Source organism: Coregonus clupeaformis, chromosome 23, assembly GCF_020615455.1.
Source record: "Coregonus clupeaformis isolate EN_2021a chromosome 23, ASM2061545v1, whole genome shotgun sequence".
In the NCBI taxonomy this organism is placed as follows: Eukaryota; Metazoa; Chordata; class Actinopteri; order Salmoniformes; family Salmonidae; genus Coregonus; species Coregonus clupeaformis.
This window is the reverse complement of record NC_059214.1, coordinates 4,040,426-4,063,533: the sequence shown is the minus strand read 5'-3', so window position 1 is coordinate 4,063,533 and position 23,108 is coordinate 4,040,426. Positions and strand designations below refer to the sequence as shown.

Here is a 23,108-nt window from a genome sequence, read left to right as displayed (position 1 = left end):
CTTAAAGCATTTACCACTGATAAACATACAGTGCTGTATAAATCCACACATATACACTATTGTCCATCTGCACACAGGATACCTTGGGCTGCAGAGAGTACCACTCCTCCATGTTGCTGTCAAACTCCCAGGAGTCAAAGGTCAGCTCCACCTCCCCCAAGAAGCTGTTGTGTCCGAAGTGGTCGTGGTGCCACACAGACAGCTGCAGCGTTCGTGTCTCCAACTGGGAGTGGCTGATCACATACTACACAAACACAGCACAGGAGAGAGAGAGAGACGACAGGAGAGTAGGACTGAGTACCAAACCAAAGTTCCTGCCGATGCTCTTACAGAAATAAAATGTACACCAGGGGTGCTTGAGATGAAGGCTATTGATGGCTATGAAGGCTGAAACACTGTAGGTATGGTGGTACAGGTTAATGAAAACACATGGGAGGAGCAGGCTTCATTTCTTTATATAATGTACAGATGTAGGATCTTAATTCAGTTTGCTACAGCAGGAAAATAATCGTGCAGCAACAGGAAATGTGAATTATTATGTGGAAGGGTCTCCTGCAACAGGGTGATCAAGTTAAGATCTACATCAGCATGAACACCTGCTGACTGACACACTCCTATTGAGACACACACAGTCTCCAGGCAACTTGATCCCATCCAAGGAGGACACACATTCTCATGATCACAAAAAAAACCTATTACATATTACTGTTTTTCCCAAGCTACATACATTTTCATACACACACACACACACACACACACACACAAACACAAACAGTCCCTCACCCTAAGGTTCTCGTTGAATACAGGGTTGATTGTGTTGGTCTTGATGCTGGTCTTCCTCTTGCTCTGGCGAGACTTATCTGGGAGGAGGTACGCCTTCACATAGCTGCCAATGGAAAAGACAGTCATTCAGACACACTCCATAGGAAGACATGTATGCCGTGATCGGGTTACTCTGACATACCATGACTGTCACAGTTATTGTGGGTCATGCTGAGTTCACACTTCAGTCATGGATTGGTTCAAGTTGAGCTGACGGTCAGGAACTGTGCTGTTAAGAGGTGTGTGTTCTTTTTCAAGTTGGAATGTGTGATAATGAAGTGTGTGTGTGTGTAATTTCTTAAAACTGTAGGCACAGTAAGCATAGGTTTTTCAGTGTGTGTGTGTGCTCTTACGCGTCTGTGCGTTGCCTCTTCTCGTCCCCGGTGGCCAGGTTACGACACTCCTTCACCAGGACGTTGAGAGCGCCTGTCTTATAGCTGTAGCTGATGTTCAACAGCAGCTCTCCACTCACGTTGGCGTTGCCATAGTCACCAGTCTCACTGTACATACTCATCATACTGTTCAGACTGCTCTGTGAGGAGAAGAGAGGCGGAGAGAGAGGAGAGAGGGAGAGAGAGGAGAGGGGGAGAGAGAGGAGAGGGGGGAGAGGGGGAGAGAGAGGAGAGAGGGAGAGAGAGGGGAGAGGGAGAGAGAGGAGAGGGGGAGAGAGGAGAGAGGGAGAGAGAGGAGAGGGGGAAAGAGAGGAGAGAGGATAAAGAGAGAAGAGAGAGGAGATGGGTAGGGAGAGAGCAAAATGATTAAAATAGTGTAATAGAGGAGGGGGAAGAGGGGAGAGGAAAAGATCAGAATGGAGGACAGAGAAGTAGAGGATCAGGGTTAGAGAATCAGAAAAGATGAGGGAGAGAGAAGAGGAAAGCCAGAGCAGGGAGGAAATTAAGAATGAAATGGAGGGAAAAGGAGGAAGACAGATGGAGGCAGGGATAGCCTTTAGTCTTTGTGCAGGTAAAAATGCAGAATGGACAGATTTAGTCATTTGGTGAGCGATGGGTCTGGCTGGGGAATGTAAAACCCTCAAGTCTATCACATTTATGTGATAGAGTGAGCCAGTATGATGAATGACCAATTTAGGCAGTCAGTGGCAGCAATTGGAGCAGAGTGGCACAGCTTGGTGGAAATATATTCACAATAAGTGGGGCACACACATGCAAGCACACACACACAAATACACAAGGAGGCAAGAACTCACAGTCTCTGCGTCCGAGTCACCAGGGACACTGAGGAAGCCCCATTTTCTCTCTGAGCCGGGAGTAGAAGACTAGGAGCCAGAGGAAGAATAGACCCCGAGCCAGCAGGGGGAGGAGGAGAGAGAGAAGGAGGAGGCAGAGAGGAGAAAGTGATGGAGAGAGATAGAAAGAGAGGAGAGTGGGAAGGAGGAGAGAGGGAAGGAAGAGGGAGGAGAGAGGGAAGGAGGAGAGAGAGAAGGAGGAGGGAGAGAGGGGTGATACATGTGAAAGTGTAAAGAGGATAGAGGACAGAGACAAGAGGACAGACCCCACGTACCAGAGCAGAAACCCCAGGCACCAGACACTGACACAAAACAGAATCTAGCAGGGTTGCCATGGTGATTATAAGATGAAGTTGGACCTGATTATAACTCCTCAATGAATAAACAGAAAAGGATACAGCAGACAGGCTGAAAGCACCAGTAAATATCAATGACAACTACACACATGCGCTTCCAAAAAAGCAACATGTCCGGGAGCAATGGTGTTTTAGTGGATACAAGAGAATCAGCCTTCTGTGCTTCATTCTTTTTTTTGTGACCAACTATTTATTTAGTTTTGTCTTCTTTTATTTTGAAAGGGGGGTTACAGGTACAAAAAAACGATCAAAGAAATGCATACAAAGATAACCCCAGCTCAGTCCCCATCAACCCACCAGCATCCTCCCTCTCCACCCACCCAGAAACCATGCCTTTCACCCCGCCTAGCCCCCCAATCCCATCTACTGAGGTTGGATTGAATTGATTTGAGCGTTCTGTTAAAGTTTCTGGCAATGGTTTTATCTAAGGAAAGAAACAGTACCAGTCAAAAGGTTGGACACACCTACTCATTCAAGGGTTTTCTTAATTTTTTACTATTTTCCACATTGTAGAATAATAGTGAAGACATCAAAACTATGAAATAACACATGTAGTAACCAAAAAAGTGTTAAAGATATCAAAATATATTTTATATTTGAGATTCTTCAAAGTAGCCACCCTTTGCCTTGATGACAGCTTTGCACACTCTTGGCATTCTCTCAACCAGCTTCATGAAGTAGTCACCTGGAATGCATTTCAATAACAGGTGTGCCTTGTTAAAAGTTAATTTGTGGAATTTCTTTCCTTCCTAATGCGTTTGAGCCAATCAGTTGTGTTGTGACAAGGTATAAATGTATATACAATGTATAAAATAGTAAAAATAAAGAAAAACCCTTGAATGAATAGGTGTGTCCAAACGTTTGACTGGTACTGTATATCTCCTCCCAAATATTTAAAATGGGAAATAATTGGGACTCCATAAGTAGAGATGGAGTCCTCCATCGGGGTCTTGAGAGGCAGTAGGGCTGATTTGGTTAGATAGATTTTATAGCGTGAGATGAAGCTGAATTTATATATGATCTTCAATGCCTTTGGGAGCGACTGAGATACATTGTCTAGATATAGTAAAATATTGTCTGTGTATAATGAGATGAAGTGATCAGCAATGTTCCCTCAAATTATTTTGGGCACTGAGCAAATGTCAGGTCTGCTGAGCGCAAACTTGAACGTTGTGATAATTCTGTGCAACTTCCAGCGCGTTTACTGCAAACACTGAGGCTGTACCCACTTTAAGTTACAGTTTCAGACAGTGGTCAAGTAGGTTACTGTGGCTATTTGAGCATAATGTAGGCCTACCAGAGTGGCCTACCATCAAAAACAATGGAGAAAATGCATCCCATAAAATTTTAACATGGAAATAGCTGTTCTATCATTCAGCCTACAGTAGCAGCCAATATGTGGTGTTCAATGTAGGCCTACATTCCATGAGACTTTTGAAAAAAACATGCAGGGCTTGACATTAACCTGTTTATCTATTGTCCTTCGGACAATGAGGTGACTGAAAATGTTGTTGTGTTGTTTGATGCAAGAAACCACTTTACTAAATAAAATGCATTATTATTCCCATACCATTGTTACAGAGAATCAGACAAATTATGCTACCCTCTGCCTATTGGCTACTTAGTTTATTCATGCCTGTCTCAAAATGCAACACTGCCCCTTTAAGACAAAAAAAGCTCTTTACCCGACTCGCTTTTCAAAGATGTCTAGAAATGTACATGTTTTGTGCTCTTGTAGGAAGCAATCACTCCCCTGTTGCTGACTACAAATTAACTATAACTGGGCTACTAACTCACTAACTAGAAAAGGATATGAACAAATGTGCACAAGTGGCTACATGCAGCTCTCGCTTTGATCTCAAAAGAAGTGCATCTACTCATGACCGCTCATGTTGTAAACACAGTCCAGTTCAAAGTGAATGCCACAGATCCATATATGGCAATAGTCTATTTGCATATAGGCCTACTGCAGCTCTGATTGGTTATGCCACACCGGTCTGTGTAGAGTACGGGCTGAGTCGTGCATGTTTTCTGTTTAGAGAAGAGGAGTTCTTAATTATTTTAGAAAGGACTTAGTCTGGCTTGGAATGGATTTACAGTGCCTTCAGAAAGTATTCATACCCCTTGACTTACAGTATTCCACATTTTGTTGTGTTACAGCCTGAATTCAAAATGGATTAAATAGATTCCTCTCACCCATCTACACACACAATACCCCATAATGACAAAGTGAAAACAGTCTCGCAAATGTATTGAAAATGAAATATCTAATTTACATAAGTATTTACGCCCCTGATTCAATACTTTGTAGAAGCACCTTTGGCATCGATTACAGCTATGAGTCATTCTGGCTAAGTCTTTAAGAGCTTTCCACACCTGGATTGTTCAACATTTGCCCATTTTCTTTTTAAAATCCTTCAAGCTCTGTCAAATTGGGTGTTGATCATTGCTAGACAACCATTTTCAGGTCTTGCCATAGATTTTCAAGTAGATTTAAGTCAAAACTGTAACTCAGCCACTCAGGAACATGCACTGTCTTCTTGGTAAGCAACTCCAGTGTAGATTTGGCCTTGTGTTTTAGGTTATTGTCCTGCTGAAAGGTAAAATAATCTCCCAGTGTCTGGTGGAAAGCAGACTGAACTAGGTTTTCCTCTAGGATTTTGCCTGTGCTTAGCTGCATTCTGTTTCTTTTTTTTATCCTGAGAAACTCCCCAGTCCTTAACAATTTAGTATTTGAGTATTAGTATTTATTAGGATCCTCAATTAACTGCTGCCGAGGCAGCTGCTACTCTTCCTGGGGTCCAAACAGGAAACAACATAACAAATAAAATATATAATATGCATAAATACACATACATAGCACTACATTTACATTACAATTGAGCCATTCAGCAGACAACCCACAGCTAGTGCATTCATCTTAAGATAGCCAGGCAAGACAACCACATATCACAGTCGTATGTATCCCAACCACGCATTACATACATAATAAAATACATAATACAATGCAAAATACATAAAAATGTCTGTGTGTCTCTTCACAGTCCCCGTCGTGCCGTAAGGTGTTCTTTTATCTGTTTTTTAAATCTGTTTTTATTTCTAGCTTGAGTTACCTGGGGTGGCAGAGAGTTCCATTTAGTCATGGCTCCATTTAATACTATGTGTTTCCCAGCTTCTGTTCTGGACCTGGGGACTGGGGACTGTGAAGAGTTCTCAACTTTGAGCCAGGAGAGATTGACATGCATGTAATTGACATTTGCCCTCCATGTACATCTAAGTGCAATACGTGCTGCTCTGTTTTGGACCAACTGCAATTTGCCTATGTCCTTCTTTGCCGCACATGACCACACAACTGGACAGTAGTCCAGGTGCGATAAAACTAGGGCCTGTAGGATCTGTCTGGTTGACTGAGATATCAAGAAAGCAGAGCAACGCCTTATCATGGCCAGACCTCTTCCCATTTTAGTAACCATTGAGTCTATATGTTTTGACCATGATAGCTTTCTATCTAGGGTGACACCCAGCATTTTAGTCTCTTCAACTTGCTAAATAGACACATTATTCAATAATAGATGGATGAGAATTAGGGTTGAGGGAGTGATTTGTCCCAAAAATTATGCTTTTAGTTTTTTAGATTTTAGCACCAGTCTATTGCTAGTTACCCATTCTAAAACTGACTGGAGCTCTATGTTAAGGGTGTCAGTTATTTATTTTACTGTTACAGCCGACGTGTATACTGTTGAGTCTTCAGGGTACATGGACACATAGGCTTTATTCAAGGTCAGTGGAAGGTCATTAGTAAACACAGAAAACAATCATGGTCTAAGCCGGCTGCCCTGTGGTACACCACACTCAACCAAATTTGCATTAGAGGCTTCCATTAAAGAAAACCCTCTGTGTTCTATTGGATAGGTAACTGTCCAGCCAAGATAAGGCAGAGGATGTTAATCCATAACATCTTAGTTTTTTCAGCAATATGTTATGATCAGTGATATCAAAGGCTGCACTGAAGTCTAACAAAACAGCTCCCACAAACTTCTTATCAATTTCTTTCAGCCAATCATCAGTCAATTGTGTCAGTGCTGATCATGTTGAGTGCCTATAAGCATGCTGAAAGTCTGTTGTTAATTTAACATTGTATTTGGTTGAACACGATTTTTCCCAAAAGTTTGCTAAGCACTGTAACACGCTGATTGGTCTGCTGTTTGAACCATTAAAGCAGGGATCATCAACTAGATTCAGCCGAGGGACGATTTGTTCTTGAGCAGAAGCCCAAACAGATACACTACATGACCAAAAGTATGTGGACACCTGCTTAATTTCTTAAATTAAAATCACTTGGAGCTGATTTCCTAGTGTTTTTACAGTATTTTATGTCCTATAAAAAATATATATATATATACCCTACCAGTCAAAAGTTTGGACACACCTACTCATTCAAGGGTTTTTGTTTATCTTTACTATTTTCTACATTGTAGAATGTAGTGAAGACATCAAAACTATGAAATAACACATATGGAATCATGTAGTAAACATTAAAGCAGGGATCATCAACTAGATTCAGCCGAGGGCCGATTTGTTCTTGAGCAGAAGCCCAAACAGATACACTACATGACCAAAGGTATGTGGACACCTCTCATCGAACATCTAATTCCATAATCATGGGCATTAATATGGAGTTGGTCCCCCCTTTGCTGCTATAACAGCCTCCACTCTTCTGGGAAGGCTTTCCACTAGATGTTGGAACATTGCTGCGGGGACTTGCTTCCATTCAGCCACAAGAGCATTAGTCAGGTCGGGCACTGATGTTGGGCGATTAGGTCTGGCTCGCAGTCGGCGTTCCAATTCATCACAAAGATGTTCGATGGAGTTGAGGTCCGGGCTCTGTGAGGTCAGTCAAGTTCTTCCACACCGATCTCGACAAACCATTTCTGTATGGACCTCGCTTTGTGAACAGGGGCATTGTCATGCTGAAACAGGAAAGGGCCTTCCCCAAACTGTTGCCACAAAGTTGGAAGCACAGAATCATCTAGAATGTCATTGTATGCTGTAGCGTTAAGATTTCCCTTCACTGGAACTAAGGGGCCTAGCCCGAACCATGAAAAACAGCCCCGTACCACTATTCCTCCTCCACCAAACTTTACAGTTGACACTATGCATTGGGGCAGATGGCATTTTCTCGGCATCCGCCAAACCAGTTATTTGAAAGGGTGTCCACATACTTTTGGATATATAGTGTTGATTGTTTGCATAAAACATAATCATTTCAAACCTTGCTTGCACGTCTCTCTATTATGCGTGGGAATACTTGGGAACTGATTTCTTAAATTAAAATCACTTGGAGCTGATTTCCTAGTGTTTTTACAGTCTTTTATGTCCTACAAAAAATATATATATATACCCTACCAGTCAAATTTTTGGACACACCTACTCATTCAAGGGTTTTTGTTTATTTCTACATTGTAGAATAATAGTGAAGACATCAAAACTATGAAATAACACATATGGAATCATGTAGTAAACAAAAAAGTGTTAAACAAATCTAAATATATTTTATATTTGAGAATCTTCAAATAGCCACCCTTTGCCTTGATGACAGCTTGGCACACTCTTGGCATTCTCTCAACCAGCTTTACCTGGAATGCTTTTCCAACAGTCTTGAAGGAGTTCCCACATATGTTGAGCACTTGTTGGCTGCTAATTCATTATTAATTAATTTAGTTCCGTTTTAAATTGATCACAGAAAGTAGGATTTTGTAGTAATGAAACATTGAAACGCCATCTTGTGGCTCTTTTAGGAGATTCTGAAATTGGAAGTTGGCAGTAGTAAGTGTCGTGGTCAGACAAGCTCATATGTTGAATTTCTATTTTCTTAATTAAAGAAAATAGAGGTGCAGATAATAGTATGACATCGATTCTTGAAAATAATTGATGTCTGTTTGAATAGAAAGTGTACTCTTTTGCTTTAGGATTATGTGTTTGCCAGGCATCAATGAAGTTGTATTCAGAGAGTATATGCTGGTGAGCCTTGGTTGCATGTGGATTGTAGATGGTCTTATTAGATTTGTCCCGCATGTCAAAAATGGCCTTCATATCTGTCCCAATAACCAGATGGAATTCAGTTAATTCTAACAATATACTGTTCAGAGAATCAAAAAATGTAGGATCATATTAATTTGGCGCGTACACATTAATAAAGGCAATTTTCTTTCCATTATGGATTCATTTAAGGAAAGTAATTCTGCCTTCTTGGTCTTCGCCTTTACCCACAATGGTAATTTTAAGTTTCTTATGTATCATTAAGATTACATCTTTAGTTTTATTTGGGGCTGATGAAAAAGCAGCCAGTTTGTACAAATGGTTATTTTGGAGCAGGTGTGTTTCTTTGAGCATTGCTATATTAACATGGTTTCTTGCTAGGATATCAAGACAGCTGGAATGTTTAATAGGACAGTTTAGACCTTTCACATTCAGAGAGAGAATAGCTAGGGTTGCCATTGTAAAAAAAAAAGAAGAATGTATTATTAATGATGTCATTGTTAGATTTAGTGTTGATAAGCCCATGGATGTGAAACAAAAAGCAGGAGCCACAGCCATTGTTCCTCACGAACAATAGTAGTGGCCAATATTATTGGCCAACTCTTTCTGTTGTCGGGTGTTGAGAGCCGCCATGTTCCCACAGGTGAACAGACAGAATATGCCAGAAGGTGAACAGACAGAATATGCCAGATGCTGGAGCGAAGTAGACCTGCTATTGTTCCTTGTAATACAGTTAACGTACCACACCTTAATGTGATGTTATATGTTGACAATTATTTGAAAATAAGTCTGTTAATACATAGTTATTTTGCAAAAGAAAGTCACTAGAAAGCCACACGTTTCAATGCATGCCACAGGAACCGGAACACCGGGATTCAGTTATGATGAATATTACTCATAGTGTACATGAATATTATAAGAAGAACTGCTGCTATAGATATATATTGTGTGTGTGTGTGTGTGTGTGTGTGTGTGTGTGTGTGTGTGTGTGTTTCCCTCATCCAATATTCATTCTGTTCTATTCATACAATATTTTCAAGCAGAGAGATTCACAGAAGCCAGTCATCATTCATCTCCATAATCTCTGTAATCATGGCCCTCCACCTCTGCTGTTATTGAGAGCAGAGCCCATGGCCAGAATTAATGCCGTTAGTCATGTCTGTGGTGAAATCATAAATGTCATCGTGTGTGTCGCTTGTTAACCTAGCGATGTCTCCGATTTTATTATTTTTTATGATTGTGTTTTTCTTCTCTTGTATATTTTGGGGGTATTTCCTATTTATTGATTGCAATTCGTATATGATCCCACTGGGCACACACTGGTTGAATCAACAATGTTTCCAAGTCATTTCAACAAAATGATGTTGAACAAACGTGGGAATAGTCTGTGCCCAGTGGGATGTGTGTATGTTTGTATTCTGCAGGGCTCATTTGTAAAAGAGACCTAGGTCTCAATATCTGAACTGAAGAGAGTCTGTCAGTATGACTCTGTCAATCACAAAACTCAGCTAATTATTTTGTTTAGTGTTGTGAGAAAATAAACAAAAATGTTGTTCTAAGCCAGGCTCTACCAGAGCATAGCACACATACAAATGACATACATACTGTAATACAGTATATAACAAAAAAACTGTGTGTTTAGGCTAATGGGCCTGCCTCCTAGTAAATGTCTATATGTGAGCTGTGCTGTGAGCTCTGTGTGTGTGACACTGCCCTGCTGTTCCTCAGCTCTGAGGCCACTGGCCCTATTGACACTGTTCACACACTGGTTTCAACACAGCCATGACTCATCACTCCTCTTTATGGGCTGTGTGTGTGTGTGTGTGTGTGTGTGCCAGTCTGTCTTCTTGTGTACCAGAGCGTGGTAGATTCATCTTTATTTCCATTATCTGTGTGTGTGTGCGCGTTTGTGTTTGTGTGTGTCTGTGTTTGCGATACCGCAGGGTGTTACCGTGGACACAGCGCAGCTCATGCGTCGGCTGGTGGCCTTGCTGTGTACCGACATCAGAGCATCGATGTCCTCGTCTTTCTCATTATCATCAAACTCCTATAGAACACAGAAACCATCAAAGGAGACGTCAGCCAATGGAATCTCTCTGTAGATTCACAGTAATAAGGCAATACAGTGTAAATACATCATGTCAGTGTGGCGATTCAGTCTGTTTTCTGTGGCAACTTTAAATTCAATCAGACAGGTCAGGATTTAATCAGACAGGCCAGTGTGTTAATTAGATTACTCGCTTATCACACACTGTCTTTGAGCTCTTTGTGAGTGTGTGAGTGTGTGTGTCTGTGTATGCGTGTGTATGCGCGTGTGTCCGTGCGTGTGTGTGAGTGTGTACTCACGTGTGTAGAAAGATCAGACAGCTTATTTAAATGCACACCTACAGTAAATATGGAGGAGTAATGACCCTAAGTCAGTGGTTCTCATCTACACCTGTTCCACCTCACAGCCTCCAGCCCTGCTACTAAGCTGCTGCTACAGGCTTTGATGTGAGGCTAAACTCACTAATGAGCTCTTAACTGGGCTCCTTATTGAAGCTCATTATCTCATTCATACAGTTGAGTTAATCAGACAAACCACTGCTCATAACCTTGATATGGACAGGATGTATAGATTAGATGTACAGTACCAGTCAAAGGTTTGGACACACCTACTCATTCATTTTTACTATTTTCTACATTGTAGAATAATAGTGAAGACATCAAAACTATGAAATAACACATATGGAATCATGTAGTAACCAAAAAATATATTTTATATTTGAAATTCTTCAAATAGCCACCCTTTGCCTTGATGACAGCTTTGCACACTCTTGGCATTCTCTCAATCATCTTCACCTGGAATGCTTTTCCAAAAGTCTTGAAGGAGTTCCCACATATGCTGAGCACTTGTTGGCTGCTTTTCCTTCACTCTGCCGTCCGACTAATCTCTTGGCATTCTCTCAACCAGCTTCATGAGGTAGTCACCTGGAATGCATTTCAATTAACAGGTGTGCCTTCTTAAAAGTTAATTTGTGGAATTTATTTCCTTCTTAATGCGTTTGAGCCAATCAGTTGTGTTGTGACATGGTAGGGGTGGTATACAGAAGATAACCCTATTTGGTAAAAGACCAAGTCAATATTATGGCAAGAACAGCTCAAATAAGCAAAGATAAACAACAGTCCATCATTACTTAAAGACATAAAGGTCTTTAAGTTTCTTCAAGTGCAGTCGCAAAAACCATCAAGTACTATAATGAAACTGGCTCTCATGAGGACCGCCACAGGAATGGAAGACCCAGAGTTACCTCTGCTGCAGAGGATAAGTTCATTAGAGTTACCAGCCTCAGAAATTGCAGCCCAAATAAATTATTCACAGAGTTAAAGTAACAGACACATCTAACATTCAACTGTTCAGAGGGGAATGTGTGAATCAGGCTTTCATGGTTTCTGCAAAGAAACCACTATTAAAGGACACCAATAAGAAGAAAAGACCTGCTTGGGCCAAGAAACATGAGCAATGGACATTAGACCGGTGGAAATTTGTCCTTTGGTCTGGAGTCCAAATTTGAGATTTTTGGTTCAAACCGCCGTATCTTTGTGAGACGCGTTGTGGGTGAATGGATGCATGTGTAGTTCCCACCGTAAAGCATGGAGGAGGAGGTGTTATGGTGTGGGGGTGCTTTGCTGGTGACACTGTCTGTGATTTATTTACAGTGGGGAAAAAAGTATTTAGTCAGCCACCAATTGTGCAAGTTCTCCCACTTAAAAAGATGAGAGAGGCCTGTAATTTTCATCATAGGTACACGTCAACTATGACAGACAAAATGAGAAAAAAATATCCAGAAAATCACATTGTAGGATTTTTAATGAATTTATTTGCAAATTATGGTGGAAAATAAGTATTTGGTCAATAACAAAAGTTTCTCAATACTTTGTTATATACCCTTTGTTGGCAATGACACAGGTCAAACGTTTTCTGTAAGTCTTCACAAGGTTTTCACACACTGTTGCTGGTATTTTGGCCCATTCCTCCATGCAGATCTCCTCTAGAGCAATGATGTTTTGGGGCTGGCGCTGGGCAACACGGACTTTCAACTCCCTCCAAAGATTTTCTATGGGGTTGAGATCTGGAGACAGGCTAGGCCACTCCAGGACCTTGAAATGCTTCTTACGAAGCCACTCCTTCGTTGCCCGGGCGGTGTGTTTGGGATCATTGTCATGCTGAAAGACCCAGCCACGTTTCATCTTCAATGCCCTTGCTGATGGAAGGAGGTTTTCACTCTAAATCTCACAATACATGGCCCCATTCATTCTTTCCTTTACACGGATCAGTCGTCCTGGTCCCTTTGCAGACAAACAGCCCCAAAGCATGATGTTTCCACCCCCATGCTTCACAGTAGGTATGGTGTTCTTTGGATGCAACTCAGCATTCTTTGTCCTCCAAACACGACGAGTTGAGTTTTTACCAAAAAGTTATATTTTGGTTTCATCTGACCATATGACATTCTCCCAATCCTCTTCTGGATCATCCAAATGCACTCTAGCAAACTTCAGACGGGCCTGGACATGTACTGGCTTAAGCAGGGGGACACGTCTTGCACTGCAGGATTTGAGTCCCTGGCGGCGTAGTGTGTTACTGATGGTAGGCTTTGTTACTTTGGTCCCAGCTCTCTGCAGGTCATTCACTAGGTCCCCCCGTGTGGTTCTGGGATTTTTGCTCACCGTTCTTGTGATCATTTTGACCCCATGGGGTCAGATCAAGATCGAGGGAGATTATCAGTGGTCTTGTATGTCTTCCATTTCCTAATAATTGCTCCCACAGTTGATTTCTTCAAACCAAGCTGCTTACCTATTGCAGATTCAGTCTTCCCAGCCTGGTGCAGGTCTACAATTTTGTTTCTGGTGTCCTTTGACAGCTCTTTGGTCTTGGCCATAGTGGAGTTTGGATTGTGACTGTTTGAGGTTGTGGACAGGTGTCTTTTATACTGATAACAAGTTCAAACAGGTGCCATTAATACAGGTAACGAGTGGAGGACAGAGGAGCCTCTTAAAGAAGAAGTTACAGGTCTGTGAGAGCCAGAAATCTTGCTTGTTTGTAGATGACCAAATACTTATTTTCCACCATAATTTGCAAATAAATCCATTAAAAATCCTTGTTGTCCTTGTTGTACCTATGATGAAAATTACAGGCCTCTCTCATCTTTTTAAGTGGGAGAACTTGCACAATTGGTGGCTGACTAAATACTTTTTTTCCCCACTGTAGAATTCAAGGCACACTTACCCAGCATGGCTCCCACAGTATTCTGCAGCAATACGCCATCCCATCTGGTTTGGGCTTAGTGGGACTATCATTTATTTTTCAACAGGACAATGACCCAACACACCTCCAGGCTGTGTAAGGGCTATTTTACTAAGAAGGAGAGTGATGGAGTGCTGCATCAGATGACCTGGCCTCCACAATCCCCCGACCTCAACCGAATTGAGATGGTTTGGGATTAGTCGGACGGCAGAGTGAAGGAAAAGCAGCCAACAAGTGCTCAGCATATGTGGGAACTCCTTCAAGACTGTTGGAAAAGCATTCCAGGTGAAGCTGGTTGAGAGAATGCCAAGAGTGTGCAAAGCTGTCATCAAGGCAAAGGGTGGCTACTTTGAAGAACGTCAAATATAAAATATATTTTAATTTGTTTAACACTTTTTTGGTTACTACATGATTCCATATGTGTTATTTCATAATTTTGATGTCTTCACTATGATTCCACAATTTAGAAAATAGTAAAAATAAAGCAAAACCCTTGAATGAGTAGGTGTGTCCAAACTTTTGACTGGTACTGTATTTGGTTACTACATGATTCCATATGTGTTATTTCATAGTTTTGATGTCTTCACTATTATTCTATAATGTATAGGTATTGATTGAAGCTCAATGTTAAATGATAATCTCCCTACCCTCATATCTAAACCAATATGACACCAATATCGTTGAAAAATCAACACAACACACTCTCCGCCTCTCCTCACACACACACCATTACCGAGAACCACATACCGGATTTTTGAACAGGGTTGTTAGCAATTGATTTTATTGCGCCTACCTAGCTAAAATTCTAGACGTCGGATTAAAACGAGACTATAGCGTCCATAAAGTGACCATTGGATTTAAAAAATGCTGGATTGACTAAATTTGTATGTGCAACAGTTTTTGTTAAATTCACTTGCACATTTCCGTCCGTTAAGAAACAATGATGTACTACCTTTCTGTAGCAGCTCAGAGATATATAACACTGGGTCGGTTGCTCGGGAACAACACAGCTGCTTGCACCATGCTGCAAGTCATAAGAAGTGTATGTGAACAAACCTAGCCTACTGTATATAGCTAGCTATATGGTGGTATTCAAGCTGAGGTTATTCAATAAATGCAAACAGATATTTTTATTAGCTAGGTAGATAACTTGCTAACGTTACGTAGCTAAAGTTAACTTGCTTGTACAAAGTCCAGCAGCAAGCCTCTGTAGCTAACTAACACCAGTCTGCTGAAAGCTAGCTAGCTAGCTAACAAACAGGCAAATAAAGGTAACAGTAGCTAGCCAATGAATGTGGTTTTGTTGTGATTACCTAGGTAGCTAGTATAGTATCTAAACAGTTTATGATTTTGCTGACGTTTGCAAATGGTGTGTTAGAGGAATTTGGCTCTGCTTGCGGAAACATCTGGAAAACATTACTATAGGGGCCCCCTAAGACAGAGGAGATTCGGATGTGTAAAGGCCAGGGATTGGTCTATAAAAAACCACCCATATTATGTTACATATTATAAATACCATGGTTGGAACAAAGGACGGAGAGAATAACATATTAGAGATTGGGTCAGTTGTTCTCCAGATGTCTGCAGGAGTCTGTAAATTGATACTGTAATCTTTGATGTAATAAACCATTATAATCAAGGACAGTGTCAGCAGATTTCTTGTCATCACAGCATATCAGCATCGTTGTCTCGACACCACACTAGCTAGCTAACGTAATGTTATACCAGTCAGATGAGCGCTAATGTTGGCTAGGTAGCTAATCAACACGCGAGGAAAGCTAGCTAGTTATCTTTAGCTAAGTAACAGTAAGGTTTTTCACATAAGGCTGAAGTCATCATGTGTAAACTGCTGAGCTAGGTGTAACTGCACAAACAAATATGCACAAATAAACTTGTGAAGTCCTTGGCTACTATTATAGCCAATTAAACAAAATATTGTAACATTAGCTAACGTGTATGGCCAGTTCATGCACCACAATAGACCATACTTTCTAACACAAAACATAACTAGTTAGTTAAGTTTAAAGCCACCAAACTTTGGGAAACTTCCACGCTACTCACGTTCATTTATATTGCACAGACAGTGTTGCCATGTTCGCGGTTTTCCCGCCAAATTGGGCTACTTTGAAAACGGATGTCACGGGTGAAAATGTATTGGTTGTGGGTGGCGTTTTTTTTGGCTACTTCTAAATTGCACCGTGGCCGCCATGGCATTTCTCTTAAAAAAAAAATATATATATATATTTCACTGTAACCTGCTGCTGCTGACTATCAGGCAGTGAGCAGGCTGTGAGTGAGTGAGAAAGTGAGTTGCAGCCGGAGTAGTATGTGTGCGCAGAGAGCACTGGTTGAGAGGTGTTGCAGCAGAGTTACGGAGACATGCGCACACGTCGTGACAACTTTTTACCAGTTGTAGGTAGGCTATTTAGATGGGTCATTATGGAGACACCCTTTGTCCATAAAACATATTAACGCGCTAGAACTGATGGCGACAAAACATTGGAAAACTACTTTAGGCGCACTAGAGCTCTTTAGATAAATTCGCTCAGAGGTGGTTTCAAATAAACTGCATTCTAATGTCGACTTTTCTTGTGGATAACAGTATCAAGCAAAGGGTTTTACTCATGCTCAGTTCTAGGGTCGAGCGCTGCGCGAGTGGAAATTTGAAATTGAAGTTATGGAACTCCCTCGCGTGCTTGTGTTATGGGGGAAAAAGCCACAATGAAAATTACATTAAATGTGGAGAATGATAGGCTACATTTGCATCTGTTGGCCATCAAGTAGGCAATTCATTTATATGCCATTGCAGGCTAATGTAGCCTACCATTTGATACAATAAATATATATTGAAATGAAGATATCACTGGAGTCATTGCAAATCAATTTGTGTCACTTGTGTAGCCTATCTGGAGCTGGCAAATGGATTTAATAAATAGCCTATAACTTCAGTTTGCTGTTATTATGCAATTATTAATGGCCATGTTTAGTTAATTAAATTGGAAGTTATCAATTGTGATCATGTCCACAGCTCTATCACAAATGTATCATTCTCCACATTTAATGTCAGTTTCATTGTGGACTTTTCCCTGAAGTGAGATGTTGGCCTATCACAGATAGAAGGAGCTTAGTTACCAGGATCTTTGTTAATATGGCTTGTTAAAAAAAAAACATTTTCAGACACTGAGATGGTAAAATAATGCATGTGTGAAGTTGCTGACACCTTGCTTGAAGGTTTAAAAAAAAGATGAGCCCAGGGAAAAGATCAAACAGATCCCACTGTCAGATTCCACAGCAATGAGGAGAACTGAATTTAGCCAAAGATTTAACTTCACAACTGGATGAGGCCATTCAGAATGCAACATGCATTTCTTTAGCTGTGGATGAGTCAACAGATAACACTGATAATGCCCAGCTTCTGGTGTTTGTCAGATTTTATAACGAAACAAAGAAGGAATTCTGGGAGGAGCTATTGGGCTTAACAAATCTAGAAGCACACACACGCGGAGAGGATATCCATCAAAGGGATGCTGACAAAAAGGAGGATAGATCTGAAGTCAGTGATCTCCATCACCACAGAAAGAGCTCCAGCCATGACAGGAAGAGGGAGGGGATTGGTTGCAGGTTTGAAAGAGGACCACCCTGACCTGACATCATATCACTGCATCATCCATCAATCTGTCCTGTGTGCCAGTCTGGGAAAATAATATTCTGAGGTCATGACAACAATGATGAAACTGATCAACTTTTTGAGAGCAACATCATCCCTACAACACCGCCTGCTAGGAGGCATTCTGACAGAGGCCAATGCCAGTTTTCATGACTTACTACTGCACAACAATGTCAGATGGCTCAGCAAAGGCAGGGTTTTGGAATGCTATTGGGCCATTCAGGAGGAAATCAAAGCTTTCTTATCAGAGCAAAAGAGTGACAAGGCAACTTAGTTTTCTGAGTTTTTGGAAGATGAGGAGAAGATGGAAACAGTTGCATTTTTGACATACATTACATCACACCTTAATCAACTGAATGTTAAGCTGCAGGGACGGGACAACACAGTGTGTGATATGATAACAGCAGTCCGGGCTTTCCAGAATACATTTTAGCTTTTCAAGAATGATCTCCAGGGAGAACTTGTCCACTTCCTCAATCTTCTGGTGCAAACGCAGGGAGACAAAGATGTTCCCAACCATGGTGATATCATCCAGAAGCTGATGGATAACTTCAAGGCTCGCTTTGATGACTTCACTGTTGGAAGAGAACCGCTGCTGCTCATCCAGGACCCGTTCTTGGTCACAAAAGTGACAAAGTTGTCTGAAGAAGCAAAACAGATCTTCAGATGGGTAAATGTTGCAAATGGAGTTGATTGAGCTGCAAGAAAATGTGGCTTTGAAGGAGCAGGCTGGTGATTGTGACTCTGTCACATTCTGGGGAAAGATGGTGCCTGCAGCTGATGTCCCTGTTCTCAGGAAACTGGCGCTATACACCCTGAACATACAGCTGTGAATCAGCCTTCTCCACAATGAACTTGATTAAAAACAAATACCACACCAGCCTTACCAATGAACACCTGCACCAGTGTCTCAGAGTTGCTCTCACACCATTTGTGCCAAAGTTCAAAGCATTGGCAGTAGACAGTGTTGTGGAAAATGGTCCTTTTCCTCATTACAAAATACTGTACTGGAATATTACCCATAACAGAAAGTGTAATTTCTCTAATTGATGCAAGGGCAAGGCCCAGAGTGACTTATACAGTGGGGGAAAAAAGTATTTAGTCAGCCACCAATTGTGCAAGTTCTCCCACTTAAAAAGATGAGAGAGGCCTGTAATTTTCATCATAGGTACACGTCAACTATGACAGACAAATTGAGAAAAAAAATCCAGAAAATCACATTGTAGGATTTTTTATGAATTTATTTGCAAATTATGGTGGAAAATAAGTATTTGGTCACCTACAAACAAGCAAGATTTCTGGCTCTCACAGACCTGTAACTTCTTCTTTAAGAGGTTCCTCTGTTCTCCACTCGTTACCTGTATTAATGGCACCTGTTTGAACTTGTTATCAGTATAAAAGACACCTGTCCACAACCTCAAACAGTCACACTCCAAACTCCACTATGGCCAAGACCAAAGAGCTGTCAAAGGACACCAGAAACAAAATTGTAGACCTGCACCAGGCTGGGAAGACTGAATCTGCAATAGGTAAGCAGCTTGGTTTGAAGAAATCAACTGTGTGAGCAATTATTAGGAAATGGAAGACATACAAGACCACTGATAATCTCCCTCGATCTGGGGCTCCACGCAAGATCTCACCCCGTGGGGTCAAAATGATCACAAGAACGGTGAGCAAAAATCCCAGAACCACACGGGGGGACCTAGTGAATGACCTGCAGAGAGCTGGGACCAAAGTAACAAAGCCTACCATCAGTAACACACTACGCCGCCAGGGACTCAAATCCTGCAGTGCCAGATGTGTCCCCCTGCTTAAGCCAGTACATGTCCAGGCCCGTCTGAAGTTTGCTAGAGTGCATTTGGATGATCCAGAAGAGGATTGGGAGAATGTCATATGGTCAGATGAAACCAAAATAGAACTTTTTGGTAAAAATTCAACTCGTCGTGTTTGGAGGACAAAGAATGCTGAGTTGCATCCAAAGAACACCATACCTACTGTGAAGCATGGGGGTGGAAACATCATGCTTTGGGGCCGTTTTTTCTGCAAAGGGACCAGGACGACTGATCCGTGTAAAGGAAAGAATGAATGGGGCCATGTATCGTGAGATTTTGAGTGAAAACCTCTTTCCATCAGCAAGGGCATTGAAGATGAAACGTGGCTGGGTCTTTCAGCATGACAATGATCCCAAACACACCGCCCGGGCAACGAAGGAGTGGCTTCGTAAGAAGCATTTCAAGGTCCTGGAGTGGCCTAGCCAGTCTCCAGATCTCAACCCCATAGAAAATCTTTGGAGGGAGTTGAAAGTCTGTGTTGCCCAGCGACAGCCCCAAAACATCACTGCTCTAGAGGAGATCTGCATGGAGGAATGGGCCAAAATACCAGCAACAGTGTGTGAAAACCTTGTGAAGACTTACAGAAAACATTTGACCTGTGTCATTGCCAACAAAGTATTGAGAAACTTTTGTTATTGACCAAATACTTATTTTCCACCATAATTTGCAAATAAATTCATTAAAAATCCTACAATGTGATTTTCTGGAATTTTTTTCTCATTTTGTCTGTCATAGTTGACGTGTAGCTATGATGAAAATTACAGGCCTCTCTCATCTTTTTAAGTGGGAGAACTTGCACAATTGGTGGCTGACTAAATACTTTTTTTCCCCACTGTACATGAATATTGCATGGCCCACAGTGACGTTCTGTGCATTCAGATTACTCTCCTTTATTCTCCAGAAAAAATGCACTTTATTTTATTTAAAAAAATGTTTAATTCAAGGCAATGGTGCACTTTTGCATAGACAATTATGCAACCACTTTTGTTCTTCAGCAATGTTGATGTCATGTTGCACATTTTTACATTCGAAAGAAGTTGTAATTAATTCAAATTCTTAGTCTCATTTAATGTATTTATTGTACATTTTATATAACAACATGTTTCCTAAGTCGTAGACGACTAGCTTTGTTACTACCACAGCGCCGATTAAGGACGATATCCATCCGGACCTTTGCCACCTGGGAAATTTGTGTCACTGGACCTTCTCAAATAGTAGTTGAGTACCCCTGGGCTATAGGCTACCTGCATCTAGCTCAGCAAAGTTTAATTGCAATTATAAACTAAGATTTTAGTCAGTAGCCTATGCCTATTGAAATAACAAGTAAATCTCGCAAATAGGCCATTTATAACAGTTTATTGTCTTAGCATCTGGCACATAATAACGGCACAATTGCCCGAAAATAGCCTAACATTCACTTTTGAAGTTCGTCCAAGTGTTTCTTGCACAGAGATTTCGAGATCCTCTGTCCAACTCTCATCACCCAAACACTCCTGTCGGATTTATCTATAGTTATGCACATGCGCAAACAGGATTTATTTACAATTATAAACTGGGTGGTTTGAGCCCTGAATGCTGATTGGTTGAAAGCCATGGTATATCAGACGTGTACCAGGGTAATGACAAAAACATACTTTTTACTGTTCTAATTACGTTGGTAATTAGTTTATAATAGCAATATGGCACTTCAGGGGATTGTGGTATATGGCCAATATACCATGGCAAATGGCTGTTCTTTGTGGTATATGGCCAATATACCACAGCTAAGGGCTATGTCCTAAGAACAGCCCATAGCCGTGGTATATTGGCCATATACCACACCTCCTCGGGCATTATTGCCTAATCATAGCAGTCAAAACAAGTTAAATCGACATCCGTTGATGGAAAATGATCTGGAGAGTTTAATAAGGGCGATTTATCTTTTCTCTTGTGACATATTCTTAAACTCGCAATAATCATTATTTTGATGGAAAACTGAATTTAGCTTCTTAGCCTATATCGTTAAAAATGACATTGATATTCCTTCTTAATTCGCTCAATAACATTATGGAAAAATGGTTTATTGGATAAAATGCGGCAACGCCTCTCTTGCTGCGAACAAAAATATTTGTGTTTATTTTCAGGCCTTGTGGGCGGGTTTTCAGAGGTCATTGGGTTAGAAGTTTTAGCTAGTTTTAGCTAGTTTTAGCTAACCCTGTGCACAGACCAAGCTAGGGTAAGATGAGGTAGCCAGATTTCAGACAGGACAAACACTGCAATTAGCTATGCCACATTTCCTCGAAGAACAACCAAGACCACACAAACCATAGCCGAGAAAACTAATTGTTTTGTTAAGAAACAGTAAGCTAGTTATGAACCGCATATAGTAAATAGTTGAACCCATAACGCACATGTAAACAGAACTTCAGTTGTGCATGCTAGCATCAATTTACCAGACTTGACTGACAGCATCACTGTTTCAAACATGTGTAGAATAAATTCCAGCTCCGGCATAAACTCTTTCTCCTGCTGTCTTGTCATTCTTATAATCCAAATGTGTGCTGACTGATCAATACAGTGTCAAGTTACTTTTCAGTGTGTTCACGGAAAATCTGAAGTCGCCATGCACAAGTAAAAAGTAGTCTGGGGGCTGCACAAGGGGCACAAGGGTAAAATACCGGTATACATAATTTTAATAGCAGGATACTGTAAAGTCCATTATCCCTCTGAAGAGGATTAATTATGTTTGAGAAGGTTTGAATCCTAAGCAACCTGCCTACACATAGTTTGAAGTACAATACCAACATAGCTACTGTAGTAGGTCAAAGCTGTGTGCTGGAAAACCTTGGTAGAGCATGGGTGGAATAGGCATTGTGGTGCTCATGTGAATTTCCTTTCTTTTTTGGCTTCAGACCAATGCCTATTTTCACTTAAAAAGTAGTTTTGGGTTTTTAATAGATTAGAGGAAGTCCACTGTACTGTGCTGTGCACTCTCTGTATGGATCAAAGATCATTGTTATGTTGCCATAGAGATGGACACAAAATATGTTGACATTATTCCAGGGTAAGGTGTCTGGGTGGTGTGTGGAGGTGGACAAGAGCTGGGCAAGGGTGTGTGTGTGTGTGTACCGTGTCATTGAGACCAGGGACGGAGCGGCTCCTCAGACTGAGGGCCTCATTACTGACAGAACCAGGAACAGACAGGTCCACCTCAGAACGACTACGATCTACAGAGATAGAGAGAGGGAGAGAGAGAAAGAGATGGCGAGAGATATGAGAGGAGGAAGTGACAAGGTATTCCCTCCCCACAGCCACACATAAAGACTGTTATTATCAGTTATTTCACAGCTATGCCTAATGACACTAATTGGAGTTGTTATGAAATGCTAACATGTGACAGAGCACCATATGCTGCTACAACAGCCAGCTGCTGCCAGGGGAAGATGAGAAAAGTGTTTGAGTGGAGAAATGGAGAAAGAGAGAAAGGGAGAAAGAGAGAAGGGGAGAAGAGAGAAGGGGAGAAGAGAGAAAGAAAGAAAGAAAGAAAGGGAGAAAGAGAGAAAGGGAGAAGAGAGAAAGGGAGAGAGAGAGAACGGGAGAAGAGAGAAAGGGAGAAAGGAAGAAGAGAGAAGGGGAGAAGAGAGAAAGGAAGAAGAGAGAAGGGGAGAAGAGAGAAAGGGAGAAAGGAAGAAGAGAAAAGGGAGAAGAGAGAAAGGGAGAAAGGGAGAAGAGAGAAAGAAAGAGAGAAAGGGAGAGAGAAAGAAAGAGAGAAAGGGAGAAAGAGAGAGGAAAGAGAAAGAGTAGAAGAGGAAGTGTAAGAGAGAGATCGAGAGAGGTCTAGAGTGAGAGAAAGAAAGAAAGAAAGAAAGAAGGAAAGAAGGAA

The 23,108-nt window shown here is 41.3% G+C and overlaps 1 protein-coding gene across 1 annotated transcript in view; it reads right to left on the bottom strand.

Moving 5' to 3' along the window:
• The window catches only part of sytl5 (synaptotagmin-like 5), an 81,387-nt gene that overhangs the window by 1,530 nt on the left and 56,749 nt on the right, over nucleotides 1-23,108 (bottom strand). The window contains exons 8-13 of the mRNA XM_041843823.2: nucleotides 22,355-22,452; nucleotides 10,415-10,510; nucleotides 2,030-2,098; nucleotides 1,176-1,354; nucleotides 784-886; nucleotides 83-244 (exon numbers count right to left, since the gene is read on the bottom strand). Coding sequence (XP_041699757.2) covers nucleotides 83-244; nucleotides 784-886; nucleotides 1,176-1,354; nucleotides 2,030-2,098; nucleotides 10,415-10,510; nucleotides 22,355-22,452 — 707 coding nt within the window. The remainder of the gene's footprint in view (nucleotides 1-82; nucleotides 245-783; nucleotides 887-1,175; nucleotides 1,355-2,029; nucleotides 2,099-10,414; nucleotides 10,511-22,354; nucleotides 22,453-23,108) is intronic.